Here is a 19,912-nt window from a genome sequence, read left to right on the forward strand (position 1 = left end):
TGATATGAAACTACATTACGTAATACTATACGAGTTGGTCTTCTGCGCATGCGCTCCGGCTATAGTAAGCGTTGCTAGCGGTACGGTTTGTCCTGAATGCACGTATCTATACGCTCAGCATGACGAAACTACAGTCTAAGTGCTGACAGTCGCTGCTGCGGATATTATGAGCTCCTGCCTCAGGTGTCACTTCCACGGAGTAGCCAGTTAGGTAGTTGTTTACTCGCCGGCGCTTTTCCCACTCATGTGCCCGGAGCCATGCAGAGACTGAGGTGTTTTAAAAGTTTCTGGCAGTTGCTCAGGTCAAGCTGCGAGGGAGCAGCGAAGCAGGCAACCAGCTCAAGATGTTATAGCCATGTAAGTGACTGCTTTGATTTGATGCTTTATTGATTCCTACGTCAGAACGAATCCACGTGCAAACGATGAGACCAGGATCTTTGTGTTGAATGGCTGCACTTGTGATCTGTGCTTTTTTTTTTTTTTTTTTTTACAGTACATGTGGATGACTCAAAAGTTCAGCTTGTTTATCGATCACAAATATAGGGATTCAGTTTTCATTCAGTTATTGAACAACCTCTCACCCTTCTCGCCTACCAATAGGATCGCAGGTCTTGTGGACTTTTCTTTCCTGTTTTAGTTTGCTTATAATGACCACGATTACTTATATTTGCTAAATTCAAAAAATAATGAGTGAGAAATTTTGTTACCTGCTTTTAAACTCCGGAGTTGACATAAAATTAATTCATGTAAAATAATGCTTTTTAAACTGTGTGACGTTGGGCATTTATCTTTGACAAGCTTCTCACCATAGTTAATGAAAAGTGAGTTTAAAATGATAGTGAGCTCTTCAAAGAAATCATGCTTACAGCCTTTTTATACATGATTTTTGAGTCTGTGGTGTCATGTAATGTTACACATTTCTGTGGCCCTTCAGAAGAGATACAGGCCCACAGCATCATAGATCCTCCACCGTATCTAACAGGGGGCCTAATTATGATCTTCCACATTAAACCCAACTGGAGGGTTTTATTGCCAAAAACTAAATCTTGGTCTCATCCTGTCTATATGTTAATGAACAACCCCACTCTGGCCCCTCTGGTTCCCCCTGCAGGACCCCAGCTCCTTTGGGCTCCTCTTTGACATAGATGGGGTCCTGGTCCGAGGCAGGACCCCGATCCCAGCAGCCAAGCAGTGCTTCAGGAACTTGGTGGACCGCCACGGGAAGTACAAGGTTCCTGTGGTCTTTGTTACAAACGCAGGGAACTGCATGAGGCAGACGAAAGCTGAGCATCTGTCTCATCTCCTTGAGGTCGAGGTAAACTGAGCTACATCTAAACCATTAAATTAGCTTCTTTTGTCTCCTCAGGGTTTTCATGAGCTTTCTTATCTCTCTTCTTTCCTCAGGTGTCTCCAGACCAGGTGATGCTGTCCCACAGTCCTCTGCGAATATTTACCCAGTTTCACAAAAAGTGCGTGCTGGTCTCCGGTCAGGGTCCTGTTGAGGAGGTGGCTCACAAGTATCCTATCTTATCTGACGGTTCCTCCACTCACGCTGGCTATTTGCCTAAGCCAGTCTGTACATGATCTGTTGATTTAGTGTGTTTTGGTGCAAGCTCCACTTTGCTATCAGCGTTTAATCTTTGTACCCATGGCAGCAACGAAGCCTTTTCACAGATTTCTTCCTTTTGTTTAAATGTTTGGTTAACTTAGTTCAAAGTGAGGTGATTTAGAAACAGGCACTGGGGGTCATGCAGGGTTTTAAGATTCTTTTCAGAAATTACAGCAGAAAACAAAAAGGATTATGCTGAAAGCATAATTTTACTCTATATGTCAACAGAGAACAAAACAGTTCTCACAAAATACTAAAGCACACTGGTTGTTGATGCCCTCTGTGTAATTGATGTTCTAGTATTGCTAGTATACTGGACAGATTAACTTCACACGTTTTTACCCAGATTAGGGGCTGCACTTTGCCATTCACGTCCTTCCTTTTTCCATTTGAATTCCTTAAATTTGTGAGTATCTGTGGCTGGTACAATAAGCCCCTTGGCAGTTCTTACAGGACTCTTTCTCTTTAAGACTACAAAGTTACGACCTCCGACCTTTTAATACAGTCAGGGTCAGTTAGAAGCTTACAGGTTCGGTTACCACTGATGAAGCCTTTACCTTCCACAAAATGATGCACTGCTTTCGGTTGGTACATGCTGCCACACAAAGCAGTGAAACATTCCAAGGTTTGAGTCCCAGTCCCAGATGAATTGATTGATTGATTGATTGATTGATTGATTGATTGATTGATTGATTGATTAGCCTATCCCTCATCCCTAAAGAAAGTTGTTTTCAAAACCTTCAGAAAATGTGTTCTTTGAACTTGCTGATCTGATCTGATTGTGACCTTTAATTCACAAAACGCCAGCCTGGGCTTTGAGGACGTGGTCACCATAGATATGGTTAGAGAGGCGTACCCTGTCCTGGATATGGTGGACCACAACAGAAGGCCCAAAGACTTTGTAAGTGCCACTGATTGTTGTGTCCTGTTTATGTATCATGAGTTAGACGTCAAGCTTAACTGTTGAATTTCTTACAGATTCCACCCAACAAGGACTTACGGCCAATAAATGGTATGTCTCCCTCAAACAGGCAGCTTACACAAACACAGACAAGTGTTTTGGCACCTTCTTATCAAAACGTGTAAAAAGTCTTAAAATTCTTTCACATTTTATTGCAGTAGCATGATCTCCATCCATTATCGAGAGGGGTGCTTGTGCCCATCTCCAGCAGTCAACAAGCGAGAGCAGTAGCATAAATTTACATATTTATTTCATCCACTGATTAGTTTTATTTATTCAGTGGGAGGAAATGTTTGTTTTAAGACATCGATTTTGATCAAAATAACCAAACTATAATCTAGAACTATAATCATGGCAGATATGTTTTGTCTCAGCATTTAGCAGCATTTAGTGCTTTCCTATAACAATTTACAAGGTTGGAACATACAAAGAGACCTCTCTCTTTGTATAGATAATACAGATTTCAGGATTCTCTCTTATTCACTCTTTTTTTTCTTCACTGCACACTTTTTCTGTAGGATTTAGGTATGGGAACTGAAATGGCTGTAGGAGTTAATTTCAGGCCTGGTGAACCGTTTCTGTATTTTGGATCACTGCTGTAAAAACCCAGTGATCACATTTTTTTAGTTAACTGCCAAAGTCCAGCAGGTTTTTAATTAAAATCTTCTCATATTTTAAAGAATTCATGATGCCAATCACATGAATAGGCCCACAGTAACACAGATTCTCCGCTATACTTCAGTAGCAATCTTGGTTGCCTTTCCACATAGCCATCATTTTTTCCCTCAGAAACCAAATGGGGTGTTTCTGAAAATCTGAAATGTTTTATCTGATAAACATTTGTAACCCAACCTGTTTTAAGAGGATTGCAGCTAACAAGTACACAAATCAAATAGCCTGATTTCACCATCTTTGTTATTAACACTGTTTTGAAACCCTCAAGTTGCCACCCTTTGCTGCAGTTCTCACACAGAGATTTTTTAGTAGTGGCAAGATATCTGTAGATCCTCACCCTGGCCAGTGGCTAAAATAAATAGCTCTGCTATATTGATACCAACCATTCAAAGTTCCCCAAAATTCTGATCAGCTTAACAAAGGTAAGTATACATTAATAAACTGCTTCAGTTATATTTCTTTTAAAGTGCCAGATTTATCAATAATTGTGCCACTGGGGATACTGTCAGACAATAGTTTGTTGTTATGAGAATAAATGTATAAATTAAATGTCAGTTCTGAAATGTTCAGTGAGCAGTTGTGCTGCTCCAATAACATATTCTTATTTTAAGACTTTTTACACATCAGAGATGTAAATAATTGTGGTTGGCGTCGTGAATAGATATTTTATGAAAGTTAATTTCTATACAGATCATATCTTGTTTTAATGTCTGCAGCCATAATTTTATTCGGTGAGCCAATCAGATGGGAGACCAACCTTCAGCTCATCATTGACGTTCTCCTAACCAACGGAAACCCGGGCAATACGTGGACCTTGACCCAGTATCCTCACATCCCGGTCCTGGCCTGCAATATGGACCTGCTGTGGATGGCAGAGGCGAAAAATCCAAGGTTTGTCTGCAAGTCATAGCAAACACATAAATATAAAATTTTGAAGCATTGAATACTGAGTATTTCCCATGTTGCAGGTTTGGACATGGCATGTTCCTGGTTTGCTTAGAGAATTTGTACAAGAAGGTCACAGGTTATGATCTGAAGTATGAGGCTCTGATTGGTAAGCCGAGTGTGGTGACTTATAACTACGCCGAGCTGCTGATTAGACAGCAGGCAGAGAAGCTCGGCTGGAACAAACCTGTGAAGACGCTTTATGCTATCGGGTGAGTTTATTTAGTTAGGGTTTTACACTAAGAAGAATAAGAAAAATCATAACATGATTATTCTTATTTTTACAAGAATTTTCTTTTGCCCAACAGAGACAATCCCATGGCAGACATATATGGAGCCAACCTCTACAATCGCTACCTTCAGGCCTCTAAGCATGCCAATGCCAAAGTGCAGGCCAAGAGCTGCAGAGGAGGAGCGGATCCCACCGCTCAATCTGTCGACGACCATCGTAAAATGACATCGGCGGAAATGGGCGGCGCCACTGTCGCCTATGGGTCAGAGGAGGATCTCCCCGAGGCCTGTAGCTCCATCCTGGTCTGTACAGGAGTGTACAGCAGAGACCAGCAGGAGCTGCCTTCAGACCCGGCGCAAACAGTCACTGAGCAGCACATCTTCCACGGCCACAGGGACTTCCGTTTCGACCCCACCCTCACACAGCCGTCCTTCGTGGTGCAGGACGTGAAAGAGGCAGTGGAGTTGGTGTTCCAGCAGGAAGGCTGGCCTCTAGAGTAGCACCAGGGAATATTCAAATAGCTTCTCTTTTTTAAAAACCTTTCTTTGTATTCTGGCTGTTACTGTGCAATTCAGAGTATATTCAACAAGCAGTTATAACCCTAACACTACAATTTACAGCGGCTCTTAAAGTCTACATGTCAGGTTTTATGATATTAAAGAAAAAAGAGCATGATAAATCATTTAAAAACTCTTTCCACCATTAATGTGGCACAATGTCATGTATGTATTTGTTTGCTTCTGGAAAAACAAAGAAACTGTTTAAAAAAGCATAAGTGTGCACAACCTTAAGCTAATCCTTTTGCTCTAATTCAGCATTCAGCCTTCTTTAGTAGGAATCACATTACCACATCTTGACTTGATAGTGTTTTCTTTCACTCTGTCTTCCAAACGTTCTCCAGATCTCGATATGTAGGAACACATCCATTTTCCACAGCCCACGTTAGTTGACACCAAAGACATGTGGTTCTGGTCTCTGGCTAGAGTTTTCCTAAACTTTATTTTGTAATTAAATTAATGGCTCACCACCACGTCTCTGCAGAACCTAATGAAGTGTTGAGGAGATAATTGAGTAGTAGGAGAGTGTTTCTCAAGAACTGGAGCTGTAGATCCCTGGCTTAGATTCACTGTGTAAAATCTCATTTTACTTTTAACTATCAAGCAAACAGATCTTTGGTATTTGAAATTAATCAGAACTTTATCCACATTGACTGAGGTTATTTGCATGAACCTCAGGTTCATGTAAATAAAAGAATGTTAATTTCGTCTTTTGATCAATTCTGCTGAAAAGTGCTGTTTTAATAACATTTGTACTCCGATACTTTATCCAATTATTCATCTTTGTACCACAATATGCATTTTATGCTGTAAATTATTTTTTGTATGCCCTTCTCCTGACTGATACCTTTGTACCATGGTGTCCCTTTGAACGTTTGTAAGCCATCTACAGACTATCCCTTTAGCAACAGGATGCAAATGCATAAATGTCAGAAGAATCTAGTTAGACAACAGAACTTTATTTTAATGTTTCATAATTATTTATAGTGGATGTGAATTCATAAAGAGTAAATACTAAAAATTAATCAAAAGGGATTTAGTGGTTATTTTAAGGGTGTGCACACTTATTCTACCAAGTTATTACAGTTTACATATATATATAATTCTTTTCTCATTTGTTTTCTTGTTTTTAAAATGTCCAGGGTAAATCTCACATATCCACACAATATTTTGAAATTCTTAATCAAACTGTTCACATCACAAACACTTTGTTTTTTAAAAGAATTGTGTATACTTTGGAGAGGAACTGTCAGTCTAACCTGCCGGATTTAAATTTTTTTATTATTATTTAGTTAAAAAAATAGAGTATTATGCATTAGAGTTTAAAACGTTTGCCTGCTTTTAAACCGATTACATAAGCTGTCAGGTTTTTTACAGCACACAATATATCGGAAGAATGTTTAAATCAATTTAGAGCAAAGGCCACATTGGCACAAATATGGCTTTGACCTTAGGCTTTAAGGTCAAAAGCACTTATTGAAATGAAGATTACTTTTATTTTTCTAAATAAATCACCCTTTTGTTTTCTTATACTGCGTTGGTTGATATATTCTAGCCTGATTTGTTTTTAAGTCAGGGTTAATGCTCAGGAAATTAAGTTGCCAATATTCAGTTTAGACCTTGAAAAATGCAGTATTTTGATTTTACTCTCTTTTTATGTTTTTGTAAAGTTTACAGCATTGCACTGTTGGATTAAAAATGAGGTGCTGTTTGACAAGTGAACATGAATGTTTGCTAGATTAAATGGCAAGGAGAAAGTTGCACCTGTTCTGTAATGAAGATTTAAAAGTGATGGAAATTTGCAGGCTGATACTTTGGAATGTACTGTAAAAGCAATATTTTGTAAAGGAGCAATTAAAAAGATAAAGGAAGCTAAATGTAGAGTGAAAATGGTGTTTACTGCGTTGAGGTGTTAGTACAAAGTCCTCTGGCATATTGTCAGAATAACCAGAAGAATATTACAAACCTGTTAAAGATCCCAATAAGATTCATAAATACTATGACAAGAAAATGTATAAAATCTTTGTCTCACAACCTAAACCAAACATCTACACATTGTCTTTAAAGAAGGTCCTTTCCTGATTGAACGACCAATCCACTAGGCCAACTTCAAATTTGCATCAAATGCTAAATCTGACTCAGGTTGTTCAGCACCCGCACTTTTTATCGTCAGAAATGGAGGCTTGAATCGGGTGAGAGCAGTCACTCAGCATGAACTGGGGAGAGCAATGAGAGTTCTGATCTGTGATGGCCATGCCGTTGCGTGCCAGCAGCTCCCGAGCCATGAGGATGAAGGCAGCTTCTATGTTCTGGGCCTCCTTAGCCGACGTCTCCAGAGCAGCCAGCAGGCTGTTCTTTTCAGCCAGAGTGCACGCGTCTTCAAACAGCACCTGCCTCTGAGCATGGAGGTCCGACTTGTTACCTGCAGAGCAGAGGATGTCAGCGTCTGGATTTTCATCATTCTCTCCATCAGTAAAATATACTTTTTATATGAGGAGAAGCATCAACTCAATATGTGGCGAAATTAAGAAAAATAATGTTCAGTTTTGTTGCTTAAGAGAGACTCTAATAATTCAATCTTTTTTCACATTTTGTCACATGACGACTTCAAACTTCAATGTATTTTATAGGATAGAAAAACACAGATCACTGTGTCATTTTAAGTGGAAAATAAAGGATAGTAAAGCAACTCTTTAGGACCATAGTAACTCTGGAGGAGCAGTAAACATCCACAGCTCAGGTGGAAGAATCTGCCAAAAATTATTAGTCATAAACTTCAAAAATTTGGCCTGTATCAAATTGCAAAAATTAGATTGTTGGCATGGTTAAACAAAAAATAAATAATGTCCCTTTTAAAGTAAAGCCATGTAAGAGTACAGAGCAATTATGTAGTAGAAGAAGAAGAAAACCTGGTCAGATGAAACAAAAGCATCACATTATATCCTACAAGCAAAAATGTGATGTGCTCTGAAGAACTAACACTGCACATCACCCTGAACATACAGTTTCCATTGTGAAACAAGGTGGTGGCTGCATCATGTGTGTTAGAGGTTTGATTTTGCATGGAGGTTCACCATCTAAACATACAGTTGGGGCCACAGCAGACTGAATTAGATGGAAGAATTAGTTAGCTAAAAGAATGCCCTAGCCAGCGCGTGTTCAGAGAAAGAATTAGTTTGAGATATTTTGTATAGAAGATTTCAGCTGTACTTGCAGCTAATCATGGTTTGGGGATTTAAAAACAAATGCAAGCCACAATTTCCAGCACCATATTAGTCAAGGAAAAAGAAAGAAAAATTGAAACCCATGTATTTCTAAAAAAAAAAAAAAACAGCCAATAGAGATTTGTGGTTGTAACATGAGATACTACTCCACTATGGAAATATTTACCAACAAGTATCACTACCACATTGGCTGCTCCGTACTGCTCCACCTCCCTGATCCAGTGGGGAACAGATTCAAATGTCCTGCGGCGGCTGATGTCGTAGGCCACCATGGCTCCATGTGCACTGCGGTAGTAGCTCTGTGTTATGGTGCGGAAACGCTCCTGTCCGGCTGTGTCCCACACCTGCATCTGAAGGACGACACAGCACCAAAAATATGGGTTAACCAGTTTAACAGTGTGGGCTTGGTATCATCAAAATACAACTGGAACAAATAGAGTTATGTTTGTTATATTAATAACGTTCTAAAGTAACTTGGCTTTTAACAAGCCAACACACCCAGAGAGCAAACACAAAGGTAACAACAATAAGTGAAATGATACAAGCAAAGCATTATTTTTATTAGAATATGGTAGATGGTGACTTTAAGAACAGTGACCAATAGTTTCATAAATATGGATAAATTTAACATGACAGCCATTAAAGACATCTCCTACACAAGGAAATATGTCAGTATACTCAACCATTTCCTGGTAGTGCTCATTCTAGAAAACATTTATGTAAATGAGGAGAATTACAGAGTACCCACCTTCACCTTTTTTCCATCAATGTCCAGTGTTCGAACGGTGAAGTCAACCCCAATGGTGTTCTGCTGCTTCTCAATGAATATACCCGACTTGAACCTCTGCACCATGCAGGTCTTTCCAACATCTGAGTCCCCGACCAGGATGATTTTAAAAAGAAAGTCAAAGGAGTCTTCAACTTCTGACTCGGGAGACTGCATGGTGACATAAACACAGAGCCTGAAATGCAATATCCCAAGACCTTTGTGCCTCTTTGCAACAGAACTGGTTTCCTGTAAGTTGTGTCAATACAGGAGAGAGTATTTACATAAAGCTCAATCACATCTTTGTGAGGAAATATAAGATTCTCGAGATAGGCAACATATCGAGCAATGGAGTTCAGGGCAAAAATGTCCCATTCAGGTTAGAAAATGTGTGTATAAAAAAAGTCAAATCCAGTCCAGCAGCTTGTTTCTTCTGTCATTCTAACCCAATCAAGAATGAGGTAACACACCTCAAAAAACAAAGGAATTACAACTCATTTTGCTTTCTTGTAAAGAAACAAAGCCTAAAATACAAAATCAGTTTCTTCATGATGACTTCGTAAACACTACGCTAATCAGCTCCTCTGCTGAAGTCTGTACTCTTGCCCTTTAGACCGTTGTTCGTCGTCCTATTCTAGTTTCTTTCACTCTGAGAACCTAAAGGACACGCCTCCTACCTGTCTTGGCAAATGTGACCTCCAGCTTCCAGCCCACTTGCACCACTGCATCTTGGGATATTGGTTTTCTGCTCAAGGTCTATAAAGAGGTCACTGTACCTGGAAGAGGCAGATATAAAGCTCAGTGATCTGAGACTGATTAGCAGAAGTGTTTTCTCTGTTAAACCCTTTGACATTTCCATCAGACGAGCACAAAAACAATGAGTCACAGTGGCTTGTAAAAGTGTTCATCCCCCTAGAACTGTTTAGCATTTTGTCATGTTACAATTGTTTGACATCAGTATATTGAAGTAGGATTTTCTCATAGACTAAAACAAAGAATTACATACATATGAAGTGATTTCTTTTTAGAATATATAACTTTGTATTTACCCTTTTTACTCTGATATCCTCAAAGTCCAGACCAATTGCCTTCAGAAGTCATCTAAGTCATAAATAAAGTTCATCTGTCTATAATTTCACCTCAGCATAAGTACAATTGTTATGTATGCTCCTTGGAGGTTTGTTAGAGAATATTTGTGAATAAATCAGACTTCTCATGGAGCGCTGTTCAATCCGTCTTACAATAATGAAAAGTCTGGCACAACTGACCCATATTAATTCAGGATGAGCTGCAGAGATCCAAAACTCAGGTGGGGGAATCTGATGACAGGACAACTATTACAGATTTTGTATTTTTAGAGAGGTGGCAACAAGAAAGCCGCTGTTGAAAGAAAGTCATATGAGGTCATGTACAGCAAGGATGTGTAAAAAGGTGCTCTGATCAGATGGAAACAGAGTAGACTCTTTTTATTGCCTATATTTCAATTAAAATCTCTCTGAGGCAAGACTTGAAAATGAATGGTCAGTAACTCTCTCCATCCAGTTAAACTGACCCTTAGATATTTTTCATAGAATGGTTAAAATTTGTCTAGATATTCAAAGTTGTCCAAAAGGCTAACAGCTGTATTTTTTATTAACAAGAGGACTTAATATAAGTTCATGCCACGCGTTTTTAAAAATAAAAATCTAAAAAAAAAAAAAACGATATGTATCGTTTGACTTTTAGTTCACAACTGTGCATCACTTTGTGTTGATTTATCAAACTCCTTCCCAAAAAACTAGTCAAAGTTTAAAAAGTATGACTACTTTTAAAAGGCATTTTAAGTACATTACAGTTCATCCGCAAGACATTTTACATTGAGGGCTCACTGTAAATCAAGTATGTGCAAACATAAAACTAATTCTGTGGCCTGTAAAATATAACCAGTCTGCTATAAAACCCAAAACTTCTCATCAGTTTTTAGAAATGTCCTACATTAAGGACCCCCTGTCTGACTGCTGTCAAATAACACATTCCACAGCAGGTGACAACAGGCACAGAGAGCAAAACACATCAGCCAAAACACACAACAGCATTTTATCATGATCAATTCAGAATAAAGTGTAATGGAAATCATTTTTACCTCAGGCTTCACACATTGGCATCACAGTGAGATGCTAACCCAGAATGAGGATTCTGCTCTAAATCAATTGCTCTCTCTCTCTCTCCCTCTGCCCACCCCCACACTCATTTCTGTCGTCATCTCAGCCCACAGAAGAACAAGGCACAGCTGGACCCAGAACAATGTGTGAGTGTGAGAGCCACTTGAGCCAAACCGGGCTCTATCTTTGGCCGTGACAAGCCGATACCATCTTTTCTGTGGTGTGGTCAACGCATGTTGAAAAGCAGAGGAAAATGTGGTTTTGTTAACCCCTGCAAGATGAAAATAAGACAAGAGGCAGCAATTGATCACACTTATTTTACTTAAAACGGGATGAACTGATCCATTAACAGAGTATTAAAGTACATGCTGGAGATGTTTAGTCACTATAAAAAAAAAGGTATAAAACAACTATCAGTATAAAAAAATTAACTACTTTCTGAACTTAATTTAAAAAAAAAAACTTACTCAGATTTGTTGTAAGCTAAGTGAATGAATTAGAAACAAGTAAATACAGCAAAGGTACTTAAAGAACATGAGTCCTTTCATGACTCAGCAGAGATTTCTTGCTGGTTTACATGAGTCATGAGTGTCTAAGCTCTATGCATCACAGAGCTGTTTGGGTCATCTTCTGTTCAGAAAACGTGTTGTGCTGGCTGTGTTTCTTTGTCTATAGGTAAACAGTGGATTTTGCTTAATTTTTTTCTGCCTTTGTGGTTTCCTCTCAGATGTTTTGTTCGGAGATGTTTGTGGAGGAGGGATATGAATCGGCTTCCAGGGGATTGGATTGTAGAAGCTGGGCGCTGGGTGTAAATTCTCATAGGGGCCTGAGTGAAAAGAATCCATTACAATTATTAAATAGCAAGCGAAATAAAGCCAATACAGCTCAGAAACAAAAATAATGTTATTGCACTTATACTAGATAAATCAATACTTTTCAGTTCATAATTTAGGTTACTTCAACAATCTTACTTGCAGAGCAAGAGCGTGTTTTGGGAACAGCTCTGATTTTCTCGTTGGCTTTCGTCAGCCACTCCTTAAACCTCTCCTCTGCTTTCCTGCGGCGCTCTCTCTCCTGCTCCTCCTTCAGGGCAGCTTCCATCTGTTACGTAAAACAAAAAGGCTTCAGCATCCTTTCCTAAGCTGTTTGGAAAGCAAAATCAAAATAAGAAATATGACCTTCTCCTTCTTTTCTTTTTCAAGTTTTTCTTGGTTCTTCTTTTGCAGCCAGTCTCTGTATTTCTGCTGGGATTTACATTCGATCTCCCTTTGCTTTTCCTGCTGCCTCTGCATCTCCTCCGTGTCTTTCCTTTGTTTTACAAGTTGCTCTTGCCTTTCCTTATGAGAAAACAGATTTTTAGAAGAAATACTCAATTTCATCAGGTCTCTTACACAATTTTATGTCGCAATAAAATTCTACATAACAATTTTTTGTCATGTAAAAACACATATCCTTACTCGCTCCCTTTTAATTTTTAGCCACTCTCGGATCTTCTCTTCCATGACAAGTTTCTTCTGCTCTCTTTCTCGTTCTTGTCGTTCTTCCTTTTCTCTAAGCAAGCGGTCCTGCATTAGGAAGCATTAAAAATTCAGCAGAGATTCTGTGATATTACTTGCTCAATAAAATACTGAGTGGAAGGGTGTTAATTTTAGTTATGAATCAACGGTAGGAGAAAAATCCTCTTACCTCTTCTGCTTTCCTTTCCAGCCTAAGATGATCCTCCTTAGCTTTGCTCACCAGCCAGGCCTCCCATGCACTGAGTGGAGGTGAGCCTGCAAGCTGCAGAGGTACACTCTGCTTCTTCTTTAAAGACGTCCTAGGCAGCTCAGATCTATAAATGATACAAACAGATGGGAATACAATCTGAAATATTCAACAGAAGCACCAAATATGTGTTTGAGCTGAAGCAATACCTAGCTGGTGTTGCCCAGAGACTCCAGTCCTTGCTGTGTCTGGGTGAGGTCTGCTGATCTGGGGTGTACTTCAGCTCCTCTTCATCGCTGTCGTGATAGATGGGAGAAAGCAGCGAAAACGTATCTTCATCGTCAGACACAACGCCGTTATCTAAATATTTGGCTGTGTGGACGTCTTTATCTTGGCTAGTCTTGACGGGAGTCGAGCTGAAGCCTTCGGAGTCAGACGGGAGAAACTTGGGCATCCTTCCTTCAGACATTAGTAGCCGATACCTGCGGTTTGAAGCCGAAATGTCAGAAGCGTCAGCTGCACTCGTGTTTACATTTGCATTTTGCGTGTGAATCAATGACTATGTATACATTTCAACACAAACAATATTCAACTATCCCCATACAACGCCACTATTTACAACGGTTAGCAACATTGAGCTAGTTAGCTAACTTTAGCATTAGAATTAACACTTTCCAGCGTGATCGTTAGAGGTCAAAAAGTTACATAGCTGCGTGCACAGCGTATTACTGAAAATAACAAACAAATAGTTTCACTTTTTACCTTTGTGATACAGTCAAAAATGTCTTTTTGTGCTGCCCGTTTTCAATAAGGAAGCTAGAACCGATTTAACTACAGTTTCCTTTTCCCATAATACACCACGCTCTCAAGCTTTCTTGCAGGCTGTGGGTTACCATAGTTACGTTGGGTGCCTCGCTTTTGATTGTAAAATGCAATCAGCACCAGAAAACAGACAAAACTACTTGCAAAGAAAGCTTGTATAAACTCATCACTGAGTTTTCTGACAGGATTATCTCATTTAACAACTCTATATCCACTAAAATAACAAATCCATCACCTATTTTAATGGGTTTTGTAAGTTAACTAAATTATGTCACCATTATATTATATTATATTATATTATATTATATTATATTATATTATATTATATTATATTATATTATATTATATTATATTATATTATATTATATTATATTATAGGAAATGTTTTAAAAACAGTGGTCACATGTCATCTGATCGATGCCTGCTGATGAAATGCTTTCTCTTGTTCTCAGACTATCAGTTTACTGGGAGAAAAGCTTGTTTTTTTGCAGCCTTGATCTAGTTGCAGTTAAGCTGCACTCTGTCTCACTCTAATCTAACGTCATGATTCTAATTACCGGCAGTCTACTCTAAATGAGCTTGCTCGGTGAGGGCCAGCCTTAACTAGGTGATGTGACATTTGGAGTGAGTTTGCAACAACATGCAGCAGAGATTCATTTATTGTTGTCTTAACTTAATCTCTTTGGTAAAGGAAGCTGATTTTAAAAAGTACGACTGCAGATATTGTGAACCATTACCAAAAGTGGTCCGGCATCTTTGAAAAGTTAATATTTAACATCACTTTGAGCAACGTGCAGCTGGATGACAATACAAATGGATTGATTAACCTTAGATGACCTTAGGAAAAGATTTGCTTTTGTCACTATATATGGATTTTTTTGTTTTTACTTAATACAGGAATGGGTATTATATTCAGGTTACAGGTCATTAACATTTTAGAAAAGTGTTTTGGAGTTTTGAACTCTGTGTAAAAGTCATTTGAAAGATTTCTTTTTAAAAGGATATCTTCTATAGAAATCACTACATAGATACTACAGAAATTACTTATATTTTCTGTGTGTTTTACTTAATTTTAGCGAGTTTCCTTAAAGTCAGAGAAAAATAATACAGACTTTCTCTGTATATTATTACTGATCACAAAATTTCTGCAAATTTGTAATGAGTGGAAGATAAGATAGTTTAAAAACTGGCTCTTTATTTCTTTCTAGTGAGTTTAAAAATATTCAGAGATCTTCTCTAATCTGCTACCATTCATCACTCCTTTATAAAATTGTGCGCAATGTGTCAGATTCCCACACAACAACCACAGTTCTGAGTGAGATGATACGAAGAGATGAAGGAGCCACCAACACAGACAGACTGTGACTTATTAGTCTGTATTTCAGCTCAGGAGTCACACCAGGATGCAGGATTCCAGCTTTACTTGCTGACGGTTCTCAATAAGCGTGAGCTGGATCGGTACTCACAGTCCTCATCCAACTAAGCAGCAGAGGACTCACCTCCCGATGCTGGTGGAATGGTGGCAGGAGGACTGAAAAGAGCGCCGGACGGCTGGGAAAGAGTGCAACCAGTCTCCCAGACTCCTACTTTGGACCAGAGACCACAGAAGAAATCTTACAAGAAACTCCAAGTTGTCATCTGTGTTCTGCTTGTGGAGCTGTGCGAGAGGTTTACATTCTTTGGGATTGTTTGTAACATGATTCTGTTTTGCACCGTGAAGCTGGGCTATGACAACTTCCTGGCTGCAACCGTCAACCTGTGCTTCATAGGAGCCAGCACCCTGAGCCCTGTTCTGGTCGGGTGGTTTGCAGAAACCTGCTTAGGAAGGACTAAGGTCCTTTACTTGTGTGCCTTTCTTCATTTCTTTGGTAAGACACAGGGAGAGCTGTTATTTTGCTCAGTAGATAGGTATGACAATCAAAACACATGACAGCTTTTTTGTTGTTGCTGTTTTAGTATTTTATTTCCAAATTACTTTTAAGTCAAATTACTTCATTTAATTTACTCTGTCTTTACACAATTATATGTATTTGAAAGGAAAAAAATACCATCCATTATATAGAGTCTTTATTTTATTGCTTCCTTGACTCAGTGAGCAGCTATTTTAAACCACTCCTAACATCTTTAAACTTTAACTAAACATAAGACAGTTGAGCAAAATCTGTTAATGTTATATCAGTTAGATATTATCCAGCCTGTCTAAAGTTTTGTCACAATTTTTATTGGGATTTTTGTTCTTTTGCACATTTTTGGTGACATTTTTGTACCTGAGCATGGCTACATGTACTTTGACATTCTGGGCAAATTTAGGTAAGTTGCCAAAAAGTCCTTCAGGCATTATCAACAGTATTTTCAGCTAATTATAATACCAGTGTGATTCTGTTTAAGTATATTATTTCTTTATTGAATAAATTTACTTTTTCTTGTTTTGTCTGACATTATGTCATAGCATAAAATGGGAATTCATTTCAACTCTTTGAGCTCATCTTTACCAGTGGTATTATGTTTTAAATTGTTTCAAACTGTTTTGTCTTTCTGCTTTAATTCTATTACCATTTGTATTTTATATTGAGATGTAAGTAAAGAAAAGAGTCTTAGTATCAAATGTACTGTTGTCTGTTGGATATGGATTACAACACTGAGTCATCCCTTGGATTTTTGAGCTGCTAGTAATAAATTAGATATAAGTGATATTTTCTTTAACTGACAGCAAATATTCCTTCTAGAAGAAAAAGCAATCAATGCTCAGAGAAAACATTTGAAAGATTTTTAGAAAGTCGGAACAGCTTTATAAATACCACAAAAATGATTATTAAAATGACAAACGATAAAGAGATGACTCAAGGTTTTTGCACAGTTCTGAAGCTGTGGTCTGCCCTAGGTACAGCCATGCTGCCAGTGGTTGCGTTTCCATTTGAAGATTTCTACATTGACACTCATCACATGACCCATAAGTTGGACCCCATTGAGCAGCAGATCTTGTTTTATGTGGGTCTCCTGGCTGCTGCGCTGGGCATCGGTGGCATCAGGGCCATCCTCTGTCCAATGGGAGCCTACAGCCTGCAGAGCTACAACCAGCACCAGCTCCTGTCCTTCTTCAACTGGTGGGTGAAGTGTTTTTTTTTAGACCCAAACCTTAATCTGGTTTCAAAAGCTAAAGCAAAAACACCAATGACTAATCTTTTAAATGTCTTATAGTGAAAACTTTGCCTCGCAAAATGTCCGTTTTGTAATGCTTTTGATAAAAACAAATTATCTTAATTCATCAGTTTGTTGGTATCACTGAATGCTTTACTATTGTATGTCTTTCTATTCAGGTTCTACTGGCTAGTGAATCTGAATTCCACTGTCGTGTTTTTGGGCATCGCTTACATCCAGCAGTCTGTGGCCCAAAATCTGGGCTTCCTCATCCCTTTCACCTCCGTGCTGCTGGCTCTCATCGCCATCCACATGATGCGCAGCAAACTCACCTACAAACCTAAGAGAGGTACAACTGCAGTCACTTTCAAGATAAGATAAGATAAGATAAGATAAGATAAGATAAGATAAGATAAGATAAGATAAGATAAGATAAGATAAGATAAGACTTTATTGAACCCTAAGGAGGGCTGTTGTGTTGGGACTGGTTTCAGGTGGATCCTTACTGACCACACTAGGAGTTTTCCTGAACTCTTTCAAAATGTACTGTCTCCGTCATCGCCACCTGAGTGGAGATGAGGTGTCCTGGCTGGACCGGGCCAAAGAGAACAATGGTGGGCGGTACAGCGAGACCCATGTGGAAAATGTAAAAGTCTTGACGAAGCTCTTTCCTCTCTATGGACTTCAGCTGCTGTACAGAGTCTGCATCACACAGGCACGTCATGATAAACACATTTCAACCAGTATTGCTGTTTAGCAAAATAAAAGAGGTTGGGGAGATATTTCTCCACAGATTCCCTCAGGTTACTACATACAGGCCATGAACTCTAACCTCCACCTGAATGGCCTTCTGCTGCCCATCGGTGCCATGAATGTCATCAGCATCCTGCCTCTGCTGCTCTTAGCCCCGCTGATGGAGTTCGTGACAACCTACTTCCTCTCCATGGAGAAAACTCCACTGGCACCTGCAAGAGTCATCAGTAAGAATCCCACTGCCACACACTCCAACTAATCCAAATGCTTAACAACTTCACAGAAATGTTCTTCCATCTTTCTCACTTGCAGTGTTCTTTTGCCATTATTCCACGCTGTCTGTCCTCTTAGCTTTGGGCCATGCATGTGCTGCTGTGTCTGTCCTGGTGGCGGGTTTGGTGGAGCTGCATAGGAAGGCCCACCCACTGGTGGAGCAGACCCTCTCCGGGAAGGTTCTGCATGTGTCATCCATGCCGTGTTTCCAGCTGGCACCTCAATACATCCTGCTCGGTGTGGCTGAAGCTCTCGTCACTCCTTCGTGTGGGTGAAACATCCCAGATGAGACTTTATCAGATGATCAAAGAGCTCCATTAGACAGTCATTTGTTGGTCTCTTGTTCTTTGGCAGGTTCCCTCATATCCTTCCAGCTGATCCCAAGCCACATCAGAGGGATCTCCCTGCACTTCCTCACTCTGTCCTATGGAGGGGGCTGTTTACTTGGTGCCTTCATCATTCAGCTTGTGCATTTTTGCTCTGGAGGTAGAAATAAAAACTACCGATCTATTGCATACATGTGCATCTTCATGAATTAGAAATATATATAAATATATACAAATTTATATATATTTGTATATAAATTTTATATACAAATACATAAAATTTATTTATTTGTATATTTCAATTCAGAAAGTGAAGCTTATGTATATTCATTGTACTCTGAGTTATATATTTCAGATTATGGGTACAGGTAATAAAAACTAAAATCTCTGTTAGATAAAAAAAATAGTTTGAATAATAACATTTTATTTTATGGTCATTTTATAACCAAGGTAATCATGGAGAAGAGTAGTTTAACACTGGATGCCATTAAGTTGCTAATGACAGTGGGGGCTCACAGTCTGCTGGAGACATATAAATTGAACGTTTTGTGGAAGGAAATGTGTTGATAGGTTGTCCAATGTCCTTTCAGAAATTAATGTAAAGAATAAGGTAAAATTTGAAGAAAAGAAACATAGAATACAAGCAATCCAGTTGGAAGTTTCCACATAATCAGGAATTAGTCAAGGAGCAATACCATCTTCTGGAGTTGATCCTCTGCTAAACAGGAGCAGTTAAAGACTATGTTATCACTGTGCTTGGCCAGCAGCAAATTTGTCTGACTTAAACCCATAAAGAACCTATGAGGTATTGTCAAGAGGAACACGAGCGACGCCAGAACATATGATGCAGATGATGGGCTTCAGGAACACCTCAGCGGAGCCGTGCCATGCTGCGCTGATATAGTGATGCATGCTTGGTCCTTTAAAATAGTCCGATTTTCTGAGAATCATTAACTGTAAACCACAAACATCAAAATGAAGAAAAACAAGGACAAAACTTCCACCTATGAAAATTAAATCTACAGAAGTTTTACCTTTTTAATGTAGAAAATAAATGAAAATGTTTTTTGTGTTGTTTCTTTTTAAGATTCATTTGCCTCTTGACACCTCCTGATGGTGACCCAAAATTATTTCACTGCCAAAACAGGAAACTTCTACCCAAACTCTCTGCATGATGGGAATCTTGAGAGATTCTTCTTCCTTCTGGCCTCATTGATGACTATAAATACTCTTCTGTTCTGGAGATTATCATACAGGTACCCAATTATCTTTACAATATAGCTTGAATTATCACCATGTCAACTCATTTGAAGGCAAATTACAGCCAACTTTGGTGCTTCTGAATCAGTCTCTTCTTGTCGCCGTTTAGGTACATGGACCTGAGTGTTCAGGGGAAACCACTGAGCAGCAGCTCTCTGTCTGACAAGCTGCTGCAATACAAGGCCACACTGCGCTTCTACGACACTGTAGAACATCTCTCTACTGACTCTGTTTTATGACTGCCTTTACTGAGGTCCCCTGTTAGTGGCGCTGGCGCTGCGTATTTGTGTTTCCATAATCTATAACAGTGACATGCTCTGTAGAGTAAAATCTATAAATACAAGTCCAGAAATCTCGAAAAATGTATTTTTTTTATAGAAATTTACCATTTTTATTAAATAGTTGTTTGAGCTTGAATTGATGGTCAAATTCAAGTGGTAAAAAAACATTAACATATTACGACAAATGAGAAACTAATAATAATCCAAAGGTGTGTTTTGTTGAAGTTCATAATGTGAGTCAATCA

At 38.9% G+C, this 19,912-nt stretch overlaps 4 protein-coding genes across 5 annotated transcripts; 2 read left to right on the forward strand and 2 right to left on the reverse strand.

The window, feature by feature from the left end:
- Positions 1 to 58: 58 nt before the first annotated feature.
- On the forward strand, positions 59 to 6,856 carry LOC102224672 (haloacid dehalogenase-like hydrolase domain-containing 5). The gene is made up of 8 exons (XM_005803301.2): positions 59 to 357; positions 1,112 to 1,315; positions 1,405 to 1,517; positions 2,417 to 2,510; positions 2,588 to 2,621; positions 3,962 to 4,136; positions 4,214 to 4,402; positions 4,499 to 6,856. Exons 1-8 carry the CDS (start codon positions 259 to 261, stop codon positions 4,920 to 4,922), a joined length of 1,332 nt encoding a protein of 443 aa, XP_005803358.1. The 5' UTR covers positions 59 to 258; the 3' UTR covers positions 4,923 to 6,856.
- Positions 6,857 to 6,858: 2 nt separating this feature from the next.
- Positions 6,859 to 11,126, reverse strand: LOC102224937 (ras-related protein Rab-19-like). Of its 2 annotated transcripts, XM_023351168.1 has the most exons (5): positions 11,092 to 11,126; positions 9,647 to 9,745; positions 8,952 to 9,140; positions 8,370 to 8,553; positions 6,859 to 7,401 (listed from the first exon to the last, which is right to left on the reverse strand). In XM_023351168.1, exons 2-5 carry the CDS (start codon positions 9,695 to 9,697, stop codon positions 7,127 to 7,129), a joined length of 699 nt encoding a protein of 232 aa, XP_023206936.1. In that variant the 5' UTR covers positions 9,698 to 9,745; positions 11,092 to 11,126; the 3' UTR covers positions 6,859 to 7,126. The 2 variants fall into 2 exon arrangements, with proteins under 2 accessions (XP_023206936.1, XP_005803359.2); XM_005803302.3 differs by lacking the exon at positions 11,092 to 11,126 and having other exon boundaries at positions 9,647 to 9,965.
- A 286-nt stretch (positions 11,127 to 11,412) lies between these two features.
- Positions 11,413 to 13,671, reverse strand: ccdc34 (coiled-coil domain containing 34). The gene is made up of 7 exons (XM_005803303.3): positions 13,577 to 13,671; positions 13,024 to 13,296; positions 12,797 to 12,941; positions 12,568 to 12,675; positions 12,289 to 12,447; positions 12,082 to 12,211; positions 11,413 to 11,936 (listed from the first exon to the last, which is right to left on the reverse strand). Exons 2-7 carry the CDS (start codon positions 13,281 to 13,283, stop codon positions 11,734 to 11,736), a joined length of 1,005 nt encoding a protein of 334 aa, XP_005803360.1. The 5' UTR covers positions 13,284 to 13,296; positions 13,577 to 13,671; the 3' UTR covers positions 11,413 to 11,733.
- A 1,481-nt stretch (positions 13,672 to 15,152) lies between these two features.
- On the forward strand, positions 15,153 to 19,625 carry slc15a5 (solute carrier family 15 member 5). Its single transcript, XM_014470329.1, has 9 exons — positions 15,153 to 15,504; positions 16,518 to 16,740; positions 16,954 to 17,123; positions 17,269 to 17,489; positions 17,568 to 17,754; positions 17,840 to 18,067; positions 18,155 to 18,286; positions 19,274 to 19,382; positions 19,496 to 19,625. The coding sequence occupies exons 1-9, from the start codon at positions 15,153 to 15,155 to the stop codon at positions 19,623 to 19,625; spliced, it is 1,752 nt and encodes a 583-aa protein (XP_014325815.1).
- The last annotated feature ends 287 nt before the right edge of the window (positions 19,626 to 19,912 follow it).

This window comes from Xiphophorus maculatus, chromosome 2 (genome assembly GCF_002775205.1).
Source record: "Xiphophorus maculatus strain JP 163 A chromosome 2, X_maculatus-5.0-male, whole genome shotgun sequence".
NCBI classification, from domain to species: Eukaryota; Metazoa; Chordata; class Actinopteri; order Cyprinodontiformes; family Poeciliidae; genus Xiphophorus; species Xiphophorus maculatus.

What these genes read in the sequence shown, in the direction of transcription:
- LOC102224672 (XM_005803301.2), top strand. Translation starts at nt 259, where the DNA reads ATGCAGAGACTGAGGTGTTTTAAAAGTTTCTGGCAGTTGCTCAGGTCA. An exon ending in ACAGAAGGCCCAAAGACTTT is followed by an intron (nt 2,511 to 2,587) that starts GTAAGTGCCACT and finishes AATTTCTTACAG; the next exon opens with ATTCCACCCAACAAGGACTT. An exon ending in GGACTTACGGCCAATAAATG is followed by an intron (nt 2,622 to 3,961) that starts GTATGTCTCCCT and finishes TAATGTCTGCAG; the next exon opens with CCATAATTTTATTCGGTGAG.
- LOC102224937 (XM_023351168.1), bottom strand. Translation starts at nt 9,697, where the DNA reads ATGCAGTGGTGCAAGTGGGCTGGAAGCTGGAGGTCACATTTGCCAAGA. An exon ending in TTGATGGAAAAAAGGTGAAG is followed by an intron (nt 8,554 to 8,951) that starts GTGGGTACTCTG and finishes GTCGTCCTTCAG; the next exon opens with ATGCAGGTGTGGGACACAGC. An exon ending in TGTGGTAGTGATACTTGTTG is followed by an intron (nt 7,402 to 8,369) that starts GTAAATATTTCC and finishes TCTGCTCTGCAG; the next exon opens with GTAACAAGTCGGACCTCCAT.
- ccdc34 (XM_005803303.3), bottom strand. Translation starts at nt 13,283, where the DNA reads ATGTCTGAAGGAAGGATGCCCAAGTTTCTCCCGTCTGACTCCGAAGGC. An exon ending in CTCTGGGCAACACCAGCTAG is followed by an intron (nt 12,942 to 13,023) that starts GTATTGCTTCAG and finishes TATCATTTATAG; the next exon opens with ATCTGAGCTGCCTAGGACGT. An exon ending in TGGAAAGGAAAGCAGAAGAG is followed by an intron (nt 12,676 to 12,796) that starts GTAAGAGGATTT and finishes TTCCTAATGCAG; the next exon opens with GACCGCTTGCTTAGAGAAAA.
- slc15a5 (XM_014470329.1), top strand. Translation starts at nt 15,153, where the DNA reads ATGGTGGCAGGAGGACTGAAAAGAGCGCCGGACGGCTGGGAAAGAGTG. An exon ending in CTCCTGTCCTTCTTCAACTG is followed by an intron (nt 16,741 to 16,953) that starts GTGGGTGAAGTG and finishes CTTTCTATTCAG; the next exon opens with GTTCTACTGGCTAGTGAATC. An exon ending in AGCTCTCGTCACTCCTTCGT is followed by an intron (nt 18,068 to 18,154) that starts GTGGGTGAAACA and finishes GTTCTTTGGCAG; the next exon opens with GTTCCCTCATATCCTTCCAG.